We start from the raw sequence: 13,829 nt of genomic DNA on the forward strand, positions 1-13,829 counted from the left end.
AAAAGTATTTATGAAGCGTTTTTTTTTTTTTTTTTTTTTACAGCACTTTTAAATCGATTTGATCTTGTGTTTGGTTAAATGTGAGTCTCGCTGAAAATTCCATCAAAATCTGTTGTCAAACATGGAACTTTTTTCTGTATCTATCTATCTATCTATCTATCTATCTATCTATCTATCTATCTATCTATCTATCTATCTATTTGATTAACTAATTTAGTTTATTAATTATTTAATGAATATATGTTTGTTTGTCCATCTCTATTTTTGTCTCTTTATCTGTCTGTCTATCCATCTCTATTTTTGTCTGTTTATCTTTGTCTGTCTGTCCATCTCTATTTTTGTCTGTTTATCTATCAATTTGTCTATCTATCTGTATGTCTGTCTGTCCATCTCTATTTTTGTCTGTTTAGCTTTAGATTATCTATCTGTCTGTCTTTCGGTCTTTGTGTCTGTTAGTAGTGGTGTTTATTATTTATTTTATCCAATCAAAATTTATATAGAATTTGTAAGAAATCACCGCCTGATGTTTGTCCCGTTGACCTGTTACACTATCACATTGGCTCTCACTGTTAAGCGCGTGACAGCTCTTGACCAATCAGGAGCGTTCTTTCTCATTCCGGCTGACCAATCGAATCGGAGCTCTGAGCCTGGCTCTCTCGAGACGCTAAACATGGGACTGGGCTATAACGGGTAATGGTGGAGACGAGCGCGTGCACGCGCGTGCGAGGAACAGCGCTACTGAGTGAAGGAGAGAGGGAGAAGAAGCAGCAGCAGCAGTAGCAGCAGCGGTCATGGCGGAATTCCTTAGCGATCCGTCTGTTCTGACTAAAGACAAGCTGAAAAGCGCACTCGTGGCCAACAACGTGGCGTTACCGAACGGAGACCAGCGGAAAGGAGTGTATGTGGAGCTGTATCTGAAAAACCTGACTTCACAGAACAAGAAGAGCGGCTCCGGGGAGGCTTTCTCCAGCGACGAAGAGCCTCCAGCCCCCGCCGCCTCCATTACAGCTCGCTCCGGCAGGGTGAGGGTCACCTCTTATTTCCCCTTAACAAAATGATGCATTAGTGTATATATTTATTTTTATTTTGTTTGTTTTTTTACACCAAAAAGTATTCAGTAATCTTACAGGAGGGAAAACGTTTTTTTTTTTTATCCAAGTGTCTCTAATATGGCTGACTGTATAGCAGCAGTAAATATGGACATGACGGACAAATGAAAGTTTTTAACCTGCATTAAACTTTTTATTTGATATCCCGAGTGCAGACAGACGGGATATGAAAATGATTGCTTTTGGTAGAACTTTCAGGAGGAAAACACGCCGCCATGCTGTGATATGAACTTCGCTTTCCCGCGTCTATGATCCTGGGGTTGTCATGATTATCGATCACCACTCGGTTCGATACGATATTCTCAACGCGATAATGTACCGCCTCGGTACTGTAGTGAAAAGTTAAATGTAAAAAAAAAAGTTTACAATAATAACCATGTCGTTGTTAGACAATTTTATGCACCACATTTTATTTAATGCTTTGTTCTATTCAGCGCATTTTTTAGCAACACATTTATATAATTGCTTATGATGTTTTTGATTGACCTGAAGAGCTCGATTAGTTTTTTTGACCTTAGTAAGAAACTTCATTTACAAACGCTTTTGTTTTTATATGCTGCTGTTTCTAAAGTAAATTAAATTATCAATAGTAACAAATTAAATAACGAAGAAAAAAAAGGCAATTAAACGAAACAGTTCAGGATCCTGGTTTGTGGTGTCAAAGACGATGTTGACATCACACGAAGATGATTTTTTTTTCAGCAGAAATAAAGATAGGTACTTCCACATGTATTCAACCCAATGGTAAATCCAGGCAGTTTCACGGAAGGCCCCCAAAAGACAATCAATACACTTTCATTTTTTTATTTTCCTTCTTCCGTCTAGGCCCATCTTGTTTTCCAATCATCTCCTCGTCTATTGTAAATTTTTTTTTCTTTCTCCAAAATATAACACAGCAGTTACTCATTTGTATGGCATTCTGTCTTTCACTTCCAGAGATAGAAAGGATGGTTATAGCTGCTATAATGTAAATGATAATAATAATGTAATAATGATAATGTAGCTAGAAGTGGATAAAAAGTTAAGGAAGATTATTAAGTCGTATGGGAGTTGTGTGTTAACCACAGAGGGATAAAACACATCTGGACGTGCTGGAATTTTTATTTCTGTTTGTTTGTTTTATAAAACGAAATGATCTGATATAAATCTTTTTTTCTTTTTGCCAACATGCAGTAGCTCTTTTCTATTCCAGTTTCTGTTCCTGTTTCTAATATACTTTCGAAACAGTTGTAACGTTATCTTGGGGCTTCCTAATTATGAGCATTATTAAGGGTGTGTTAATAGCACTTATTTTTTATTACAGGTTGAATGGAGGTGCTGTAAATAATACATTCTCACACACACACACACACACACACACACACACACACACACACTTTATTTCTGGGACTAGATCCCAGGACTAGATCCCTCTCTATTTTTATCTGTTGCTTTTTATTTTTTTTTTATTTTTTTTTTTTCCCCAAAAGATTCTGAAGATTAGAACTTCATCATTCCAAAGGAACTTCTATCCTGCTCCTGCTCTGTTTTCAGGAATCTCAGTACTGCTGTTTTTTTCTGGATTTGGGTTCTTTATTGAGGAAATAGTTGCCTGTAAGGAGGAATTTTCTGGCTCAGTGCTGCCAGATGTGTGTGTGTGTCGTTTCTCCCGTAGAAAATAAAATCTCAAAAATTCTATGGTTGAATATCATTCGTTTGATTTCTACACTCTGGCGTTTATTCTTGCTGATATCTCAAATATTTGTTTGTAGAATTTCTTTATCATCATCATCATTAAAACCTTGATCCAACAAATTCAAGGTCATAGCGAGGCCAGACATCTGAACTGGTTTTCTTTTAGTAGCTTAATGTGTATGGCAAAGGTATTTCTGCCACCTGATTTAGTATCAAGAAAGACTATTTGAGTGAAAGAATGGTTTCAGTTGTTAAAGGAAAATACAGTGAGATGATGATAGTAGGAATTTTTTTTTTTATATATAATATTTCTCAGTTCCATCCATCTAGTTTGTGTCTCAACTGATTTATCTGTACATACTACAGTTCAGGCTCTAGCACACATGCACACTTGAGTTTGAGGGTGTGGTGAGGGGATTGAGGAAAGAATATTTTCCCTCCCATCTGTTTTCCTTCCCCTTCACAGCATTGAGTTTGTGAAAGCTGTTCTTCAAATGCATGTCACTTCTGATCACCACGCTTTGGCCTCACAACTTTTGCTCTGAAGAGTCCTGAAGAGTGTATGTAAACACGCATGCGTACACACTCATGCATCTCCATTTCCTCTTCCTCCTCAAACTCCCTTACTGTCTTTCTATTCCACTTCAATTTCCATCACATACTTTTGTTTCTGCAGAGTGAGATATGGCGGCGCTCCAGAGAAACTTGGAGCACATGACTCAATTACTGAGGAATTTACTTTGTTTGGGTCAGAACATGTGTTTTATTTACTTTTAAAAATCCTATGCCCTGATTTTTAAGACTAATAAACGTTAAGGTAGAATGAGAATGGGACTTTTGTCGTCCTTCAAATTCCTCTGAACTATCTCTCTCCCAGACTGTGTGTAAAAGAAGAGCGAGATTGCGTTGAGGGAGGGAAAAGAGCTAATATTTACTTACTTTTTTTTTTACCTGATGTACAGATAAGCCTTCACTGGAACATACTATATTAATATAGTGTTATATTAACACCACAAACTTATGAAAGATTCAACTTAAAGACCATCAACTGGTTGCTGGCATGGCAATACCAAACAACTATCTTATTAGAGAAATTATTTCTTATATTTTGTAATTTATGTTTTTAGTGGATTAGAATAGTTTTTCAAAATATTGTCATTGAACCTTTTAGCTAGCAGTTACATCTGAGTTGTAGCAAGTTTCCGGGATTTTTCTGCTCTAAAACTGTAACGTTTGTGCACTGTGTTGTCTACATCTAGCTGTGCCCTGTTTCTCCCCCAGAGGCACTGGAGATACTGCCATCAATCGATAGTTAGGGGGCACGATACTACTACGATCTTACAAACCTTACGCGTATATAATAACTATCGTTTCTATCATACCAGCTCGCTCTCGCACAAACGTATAGAAAAATTATTTTATCTGGTGAGGTTTCTCTTTTATAGAAGTTCTTCTTGATGTCAATGCTTTGAAATAGTCAGAAATAAAGCACAGGGGTTTTTATTTATTTATTTTATTTATTTTTTGCTAGGAAACCAAATTTGCTCTCTAACGGAGATAAGTGTTTATTTTTGTTTGTTAATTTTAGTTTTTAATTTGTTTTTATTAATTTTCTTTCCCCATCTGTTGTTATGAATCTTCTCCATAGCTGAAGTATAGGTCCAACAACTTTGATGTATTGAGGTGTTTACTAACTTCAAGTCTCTCAGTTACAGACGATGTAGCAGTTAGCTCACAATCGATTAAACCAATCAAAACAAGAGTTTCTGCAGTTTATTCCAAAAAAAAGTCTCGTTGTTCTTTCTCTAAAAAAAGTCACTTTCTTTTCCTGTAGAAAGCCACAAAGAAAACAGACAGAGTTCGTCCCGAGGAGATCGATGTGACCGAACTGACCAATGAGGATCTGAAGGACCAGCTGCTGAAGTACGGAGTCAATGCCGGACCCATCGTAGGTGAGATGATCCGGTCCAGATAGAGCATCATCATCAAGAAAATTGTTGTTGTTAGGTTTACATTTTGCACTTTATTATTGACTTATTGTTGCACCTTGAGTAGTTGAAAGGAAGTGGGGTCAATTCCTCTCTTCGAAGATTTTTGAAAACGTAGTGTGTGTTAACTCAAATGTTAAACGGCTCTTTAAAAAAACTTCACCGTTTTAATAATTGCAGAGAGATTTTTGTGACTGCTGCGGTTGCTATAGAAACAATATTGTATTAGAATTATTAACACAAACCATTCATTTGATCAACATTTTAATCAACATTATATAGGTTTTTAAATTTTATAAAAAAATTATTTCTAGCATCCACTCGTAAAGTGTACGAGAAGAAGTTACAGAAGTTACTGGACCAGGGTCCTCCTCAGACCACGGTCATCTCCGTCGCAGAAACAGTTTCAACCCACAACAGCCGTAATGGGAACGTGGATTCTGATCAGTACAGTGACAAAGAGGAAGGTAAACTCCCTCATTTTAAACTGTGCTTTATTTGTTGTCAGCGGCCTGTTCTTTACCACAAACAGGGAGAACACCAAAATGCACTCAGGATAGAGGAGCAGGTGTTTGCTTTGTGTGTCTACATGTTTTAAATAAAAATTAAATACAAAACAAGATTTTAGAAGTTACAACCATGAAAGAACACCGTTGTCATGGAGTTTTAAATAAACACTTCATGACTGGAGAATGTCATTTAGTTTAATTTACACTGATTCATTTTTATTATTTAGGTACAGACCTAAGCACAGTATTTAGTGTATGTTTGACACTCTAAATTACCTCTAATTATTTTACATTGTAAATGTTCACATGCACACACTCGCTATTTGCCCTCTTTTGCATGCATGGAGACCATAGTCAATTATACAGTCTATGATTTCTTATCCATGCTGACTAAAATGATTTTGGTGATTTGTTGAGCAGAAACATCAGCAACAGTTCAGGAACCAGAGCTGGAACTGGAACTGGAGCCTGTACCTGTGGTGGAGAGGCCTTTGAGGAGTCGAGGAAAAACTCCAGTAACCACCAGAACTCGAAGCAGCCAAAACAAGGTGAGAAAAGAAGCAAAAATACTGCACACCCAAACGACAAACAAAGCAAAAGTATGAAACCCTAATCCGCTTTTATTCTGTTATAAAACATAGAGGGGGAATACAGTATTTTACTTTCAGTGTTTCTGATTCGCATGTCATGCCATTAATTATTGCATCTATTTATATTATTCTATTATTCTGAGCACAAAATTTGCATGTGTATTTGGACTGAAGTTTATCGTACACAACAGAGATCAAACATGCAGAACAAATAACATCTGAACAAAGGTTTTGGCTGGATTTTGATAGCTTTGGCAACACTGCACACCTCATTAAAGTGTGTGTGTGTGTGTGTGTGTGTGTGTGTGTGTGTGTGTGTGCTGTCTTTTTGCCATCATATATAAAGTTATATATAAACATAATCAATACTGATAACCAAATTTATATAAAAGATTTTAAATTGTCTCGAGAAAAAGAAATTTATGGAATATTCCCAATTTTTTTCGTTGATTTTGTGTGTATACTGTGTATATATACACAATGAGATTCAAGGAGACTTTTTTTTTTTACAACATGCTTTATTTCTTTTTCTTTTGTTTATTATCTAATTGGTATATTAATATTTGAATTGTATATATGATTTTTTTTTATTAATACAGGTGCATCTCAATAAATTAGAATATCATTAAAAGTTGATTAAGTACATTCATCATACACAGATTGATATATTTCCAGTGTTTATTTCTTTTAATTTTTATGATTTTGGCTCACATTTAACAAAAACCCACCAATTCACTTCTCAAAACTGGAATACTTCATAATACCAATCAAAAACATTTTAGTGAATTGCTGGCCTTCTGGAAAGTATGTTTATTTACTGTACTCAATACTTGGTAGAGGCTCCTTTTGCTTTACTGCCTCGGCATGGCATGGAGGTGATCAGTCTGCAGCACTGCTGAGGTGGTATGGAAGCCCAGGTTTCTTTGACAGTGGCCTTCAGCTCATTTGCATTTTTTGGTCTCTTGTTTCACATTTCTCTTGACAATACCACATAGATTCTCTATGGAGTTCAGGTAAAGGTTTAACAAACTTTTAGTGCTTTTGGCAGTGTGGGCAGGTGCCAAATCCTGCTGGAAAATAAAATCAGCATCTCCATAAAGCTGGTCAGCAGAGGGAAGCTTGATGTTCTCTAAAACTTCCTGGTAGACGTCTGTGCTGACCTTGGACTTGATAAAACACAGTAGACCAACACCAGCAGATGACATGACTCCCCAAACCACCACTTTACACTGGACCTTAAGCAACTTGGATTCTGTGCCTCTCCTCTCTTCCTCCAGACTCTGGGACCTCGATTTCTAAATAAAATGCTACATTTTCTTTCCTTTCATCTGAAAAGACGACTTTGGCCCACTGAGCAACAGTCCAGTCCAGTCCTTTTTGTCTTTTGTGCAGGTCAGACACCTCTGACGTTATCTCTGGTTCAGGAGTGGCTTGACACAAGGTATGAGTCAGTTGTATCCCATTAATACGTCTGTGTGTGGTGGCTCTTGAAGCACTGACTCCAGCTGCAGTCCACTCTTCTTGAATGGGCTTTGTTTCACATTTTTCTTCCACATTTCTTCCTTCCATTCAACTTTCCATTAATGTGCAGAACTCTGTGAACAGTCAGCTTCTTTAGCAATTACCTTTTGTGTCTTACCCTCCATGTGCAGGGTGTCAATGATCGTCTTCTGGACTGTCAAGTCAGCAGTCTTCCCCATGATTGTGTAGCCTGAACCAGACTGAGACACCATTTAAAGGCTCAGGAAACCGTTGCAGGTGTTTTGGATTTGATTAGCTGATTAGCGCGTGACACCACGAGTCTCCAATATTGAACTTTTTCACAATATTCTAATTTTCTAAAATACTGAATTTTCATTATCTGTGAGCCAAAATCATCAAAATAAATATTAAGAAATATTTTTAAAAAGTGAAGTGTCTGAGAAGAAAATGACCGGAGAACGTTCCCTTTGTGTGTAGAAGGAAGAAGACGATGAGTCTGAGGAAGAAGACTTTCAGGTGGTGAATGTAGAGAGAAAGTCGAGGAGGTCTTGTCGCCATCTGGATCATGCTGTTCCTGACCCTGTAACATCTTGGTTTTTCTTCACCTCTGCTTTATTTCTTGTCTTTTTTTAATTGACTCACTTTGGGCTCTCAGATTTTCTGTTTTTTCTTGTGCACCTTTTCCTGGGACTTTATATCCTGGAGCACAATTTATCCAAGCCGTAGACTTTTCACGTCTGCATTGTACACGTTTATTCTTGTACTTTTACCTTTCTTTTTCGCACTCCTGTGAAGGTTTCGATATCCGAGATGCTTCCAGTTCCTCGAGAGAGAGAAAAATTATCGGTATGTAAATGAAAGAGATCGGGAAGCCTCTGGTTAGACTTGACTCTCTTACAATCACAAACTGTTTTCTTTTACTAAAGGCGTTACCTATAGACCCAGAGCCGCTGCTCGCTGACAAGCTGCCAGTATTCCCAGAGTCTCCTGAACTGTGTATGGCTTCAGCCCACACCTCTTTGGATGATCACGAAAAAGCTTTTCCCTCTGCCAAGGTGCTGTTTAAGGTTCTTATAATATATTTTTCCCCAACACCGACGAGAGCATTCTAAAGCTTACTGTTTTATAAACTATTCCTCAGTTTTCTAAAAAGCCTTGCCTTCCTGTGAAATCAGTGGAACCGCATCATAAACAATCACCTTCCTGGCAGCGAGACAAAAAGGTGCTTTCTGATCAATTCTATCAATGAATCTTTATATTATTTTCCCTATTATCTTACATATTCTACTCCTTTACCACAGTGAATTTAGTGGTTTATTTATTCTTCAGCACTGCAATTGTATATGTGGAAAGGCACTCATAAGCACTACTAAAAAATGGTCACCTCTAAAACAAGATGGTTCCTCTTTTCACTTGCACTAAAGCAGCTATAAAACACAAAAATAAAATTACACTAGTCCCCGGTTTATTGCGGAAATGCATTTACCACATAACTAATTCGTTTGGCTGATTCTCCCGGTCTCTAGTGGATAGCACGATAGACCAAAAAAAACAGGAATTGTTTTTATGGAGTTTTATGTTGAAATAATGAAATTTATAAATACAAATATAATAATATATAAGAAAAATGTTAATACGGTACTGTACTGTATACATAAAATAGCATTTTTGCAGTTTTTTAATTATCCGTGATAGACAAGGGATTACTATATAGTAGTATCTATCTATCTATCTATCTATAAAACAGTAAATTTTGTATATCAAAAGCGAAAAAATTAATTTATTTAAAAAGAATTTACCCTACTGAATTACACAAACTTTTAATAATGATTAATGAATATCACTGGACCTGATTAAGTGGAAGCCGTTTGGATTTAATTGTGAATCAGTTATTTTCAAGGTAATTGTGCAACTCTTAACCACAAAGTGAAAACTCCTTGTCTTAAAGATTTACGCTTCGCCTCTGACTGTTAGAAAGCTTTCTTCTGCAAACATTAAAATAAATGTCGCCTTACTTTAAGAAAACTTCATGTCGCTTACTATAAAAATGAGTGCATTAATATAAACACGTGATGTGCTGCTGCTTTTATAGTGAACCTTTCACCATCTTCTTCTGACTTGTCAAAATCCAGAATTCAACAGCTATAACTGGTGATATGTAGCCTAGTCGTCTTTTGTATTATAATATACATATAGGAGTAAATATCTTTTGTATTTTGTTCCTCTGAAGTTTAGTGCAAGAGCTTCTGCTTTACCCAAAGCATCCGGTGAGGAAATACTCCTTAATACCGCTCTCCTCGAGGTGATTTCTTCATGCTCCTTCTTCTTTTGAGTTTTATTGGAGCTTTCTCAAAGCTCACAGGCTCTCTGTAATGTATTTATAAATCAGGTTGGTCCACATGAGTTTCTGAGGTTTGTACCTGATTCTATAGTATATGCTGAGATTCTGAGACACGGGATTATAAGATTGGTGGAGTTCTTCTTTACTTGTATTTATTTTCTTGAATCATCCTTGTGTCAAGGAGCGTAAATACGTCTCACCGCACAGTCGCACAAAGCAGCCAAGTTCACCTTGTTTAGCTTCAGCTCATCCATCCAGTGATCTGATCCACATGATGTGCCGTCTTTCACCTTCTCGAAGCAAAGATTCCCCCTGTTCTCTCAACCTAAGGGATTCACCTCGACGTCTGACTCATGATCTTCCCATCACTGAGAGCTCATCTGATCTGAAGGTTTGAAGATGCTGTGATATGGTTGTGGTTTTGTTTGGACACGGTGGTGGAGGGTGCCAGTTTTTCAAGCATGCACAATAGGAAGTAAGAAATAAAAAAAAACAAAAAGGTTGAAGGATCGAATACGACCAGATTTGCGTTTGATTTCCCACTACTATAGTTAATAAAACACAACACTTACCAGACTTGTTTTTTCTTTTGTTTTAGTTAATTTTTTATGATTACAGTTTAGGTTCTGAGAATAAAGAATATTTTCTAAGATTAGTCTTCAAAGTTGGGCTCAAGATCATTAGATTTGGAAAGTAAGATTGGGCTTTCTTGTAAGATTATTTTTCAAATTAAGATTGAGATTTAAAATCGGATTATCAGATTATGATCTAAACTACAGTTTAAGTTCTATAATTGGGTTTCAAGATTAAAGTTGATTAATTTCCAAGATTTAGATTAGATTAGAGTTTTTGAGTTTAGGTTTCAGTATTAGAAAAGGAGGTTTGGTTTCAAGATTAAGATTTCCAGACAAAATTAGATTTTAGGATTTGCATTCAAATGTAAAAATATGTTTCCAGAATAGGATTAAAGGTTTCAGATTAAGTGTTTGAACTGAGGACTTTATTAGGATCAGGATTCAATTAGGATTAAGTATCCAGATTAAAATCAAGATTAGGTTTTATGTTTTGGATCCAATTTGTCAGGTGTTATTGTAAAATTGAATCAGTGATGCTGATGTTGAAGGTCTCTGACTGTTTCTGCTTCACTGCATTAGGAGCAATCTGGTGGTTCTGCAGCAGTGCAGAGCAGAATTGATGGGTTCTTCTGTCCAGTTACCCCAATTAGGGGGCAGGATGGCAGCCTCAGAGATCAGACACCAGGAGATTGGGTAATGCAGTACTGGAGGATGATCAGTAACGGGTGTTGCACGTGTGAAAAGGGTTGTTACACTTTCACTTTGTTCCTCACTGGTGCTTCTTGTAATCTTTTTTTCATTCACCTATTGGTTGGTGTGGTCTTGTCAAAACACATTATGAAAGCATTTATGTTTTGTTTTGTTTTTTTTTGTTTTTTTGTTTTTTGCATTGTTTATTTACTGTTACTGTGTTATTTCATCACAAGTTCTGTGTTTGCAGATTGAGAAGTTATCAGCTGTTGAGCAGACCCCAAAAACAGCAGAGAAGGACGTCCTGAAGGAATTGTTCCCTAACGAGGTCCTCAACACGCCAACAGGAATCAGGTAAGTACTCTAGAACCATCTCAGTGGAATAATTTTTTAGTAATAAATTAAAAAATATTAATTAATATTTTTAGTTTTAATGCTTATTTAAAAAGTATTTGCTTTTTTCTGAAATCTCTCAGCGCCACTTGTCGGAGACCGATTAAAGGAGCAGCAAGTCGACCCTACAGCGACACCTTGCAGGAAGGCCTGCGTCCCCGTCTCACCGAACACAGATACACCTCTTCATCTTTCACAGAGACCCGATCCGTCCCTCATGTCAGAGCAGTCAGCGCTGTCCCCCGCGTCAGCGCCGTCCCTCTGTCCGTCTCCAAACCCACAGTGCCCCTGAGTGTCCAGACCAAAGCGAGGCGTAGACTGCCTGTATGGGTGCAGCTGCTGCTCCTCGTGGCTGTCTCCGGCTTTCTATTGTTTGTCTACCAGGCCATGGAGAGCAACCAGTTAAATCCGTTTGGGCAGCCGGGCGACAGCGGCGTGGTCGGGAAGGCCAGGAAATAACACGCGTATAGACCACCGGTGTTTAAAGACTTCTCTCTTTCCTGTACATCGTTTTTCTAACTCACCCATGTACACAGAACCATCTATAAACAAGATTGCCAGACCCTGAGTGTTTTCGAGGGGCTCTTTGTGGTGCTAGGTTTGTAAGAAGCTTCTGTATGAACGCTAGAATCAAGGACAAGCCAAAGGAGTAACGTGTCTATGTATTTTCATGTTGTACGAATGTCATAATGAATCTGATTTCCGTGTTTATTAAGTCACATGACAGCCTTAAACTGAACTCGGGATGCGCTTTGATTGAAATCGCCTTGCTGAGGTTATAAAGAACGAGCGTAGCAGTGCACGAACACACGCACACCTGTATTTAATCCACGCAGAGGTTAACAGAGCTGAGTAACATATTCCGTAGCACTCCTGATTGGTTGATGCTAACTAGGATACTCATTCTGGTGTCTTCAAGTACCGATTAAACACTTTGCTCATACTTGTTCTGAAAAACTTTAGTACCGTCTTTAGTGCATTCCTAAACCTGAACTCGTCTCTTCACTAACTCATAGTTACACATGGTATTATTGTTTTGAGTCTTATGTTTATAAATTATTTTTGAAATTCAATAAGATGTCGCCGGCCACTTTATTAGGAACATGCTTTTTCATGTCAGGTATGTCACAGCAGTGAAGCGCATAGTCGCCAAGATCACGTCATGTTGAGATGCTTTGTTGCTCATTACAATCATAAAGAGCAGTTATTCAACTTACATTATCCATCCTGTCAGTTCGGACCTGTCTGACTCTCCTCTCATAATTTTCACAATGTAAAAATTTGAGACGTGAAAATCCCAGATTTTCTAAAATGCCACTCATCATTCTTGTTTTTGGTTTATTTTCTTTCATGTTTGGTTTAATCTGAACATTAACCAGCATGTTTGACACCTGATCAGGTGTGTTTCTAATAAAGTGGACGATGATGTATGTCGCCACTCACTTTTGATTATATGCATAATATTTGTATGAACCCTTAGAAATTCTAAACAGCACAAAAAATTCTCTTTTTTCCACTTTGACATTTATAATCAATGTATCCTTAAAAAAATGTGGTTTAATAATAATATGCATTTTAAGAACTTTATTAAAAATCGGATTATATTCTAGCACAAAAACCACCAGACATGACGAAAGCTCAGCGTTTTGTTTCGCCTTCATTGTTTCCTCGCATTTATTAGTATATTTACTCCTCCTTATCATATTTATTGATATGTTTATTTGGGAGAACAGAGCGTGAATCACGACTGAGATTGAGACTGGTTCTGATTCAGGAACTGTGGGAATTTTTTTTATACTGTAGACGGCATTGTGTGATTTGTAGAAATGAAATAAAAAATTATCTTCATATCAAATGGTTTTGTTGCGTGAACGACGTTTATTTTATTCACACACACACACACAGTTGTTCAGGTCTTTTGATTCTCAGGGCTGGGGATAAGTTCGATAGCCAGATATAGGCAACTAATCTTTTTACTACACACTAATCAGTAATATAAAAGCTCAGAAAAATATTTTTCAAATTATTGTATTTTTTAATAATTTGTGTTTATTTGTTTACAGAAATTTCCCTTAAAATATAATTTTTATATTGTTGGGGAATAATATTTGTTCCGGGTTTTTTTTCATTATTATTTGCATATCTGATTTTCTTTTCTATATTTGTTCAAAAAAAAATTCATTACAATTTTACAAAATTTTTTTCCATTGTTTCTTAAATGTTGAATCTTAAATGTTTTTTGCACAAATTTTACTAAAATTCAAATCTGATGTAAAATCTAATTTGAGACAATGTCCATGTTGAAAAGCGCAATAGAAATGAACTTGACGTACAAAGTGAATGTGCAGTGAACTTCAGATTAGTTTTTCTCATTTACTCTGACACTAGGTACCACACACAATCAGAGGTTTCCCACACATAATGGAAGAAAAGTCAAATTCTAAAAAAAAAGTACAAAATTTATTCTACAATGGCTTG

At 36.8% G+C, this 13,829-nt stretch overlaps 1 protein-coding gene across 3 annotated transcripts; it reads left to right on the forward strand.

The window, feature by feature from the left end:
- Positions 1-635: 635 nt before the first annotated feature.
- tmpoa (thymopoietin a) lies at positions 636-13,206 on the forward strand. 3 transcript variants are annotated; one of them, XM_046873850.1, is made up of 13 exons: positions 636-1,022; positions 4,618-4,735; positions 5,086-5,238; positions 5,701-5,828; positions 7,830-7,934; positions 8,148-8,198; positions 8,279-8,407; positions 8,494-8,574; positions 9,583-9,654; positions 9,875-10,084; positions 10,848-10,961; positions 11,209-11,312; positions 11,435-13,206. In XM_046873850.1, exons 1-13 carry the CDS (start codon positions 792-794, stop codon positions 11,808-11,810), a joined length of 1,872 nt encoding a protein of 623 aa, XP_046729806.1. In that variant the 5' UTR covers positions 636-791; the 3' UTR covers positions 11,811-13,206. The 3 variants fall into 3 exon arrangements, with proteins under 3 accessions (XP_046729806.1, XP_046729807.1, XP_046729808.1); XM_046873851.1 differs by lacking the exon at positions 8,494-8,574; XM_046873852.1 differs by lacking the exons at positions 7,830-7,934; positions 8,148-8,198; positions 8,279-8,407; ... (2 more) ...; positions 9,875-10,084; positions 10,848-10,961 and having other exon boundaries at positions 643-1,022.
- The last annotated feature ends 623 nt before the right edge of the window (positions 13,207-13,829 follow it).

The sequence above is a fragment of the Silurus meridionalis genome, chromosome 18, assembly GCF_014805685.1.
Source record: "Silurus meridionalis isolate SWU-2019-XX chromosome 18, ASM1480568v1, whole genome shotgun sequence".
Taxonomy (NCBI): Eukaryota; Metazoa; Chordata; class Actinopteri; order Siluriformes; family Siluridae; genus Silurus; species Silurus meridionalis.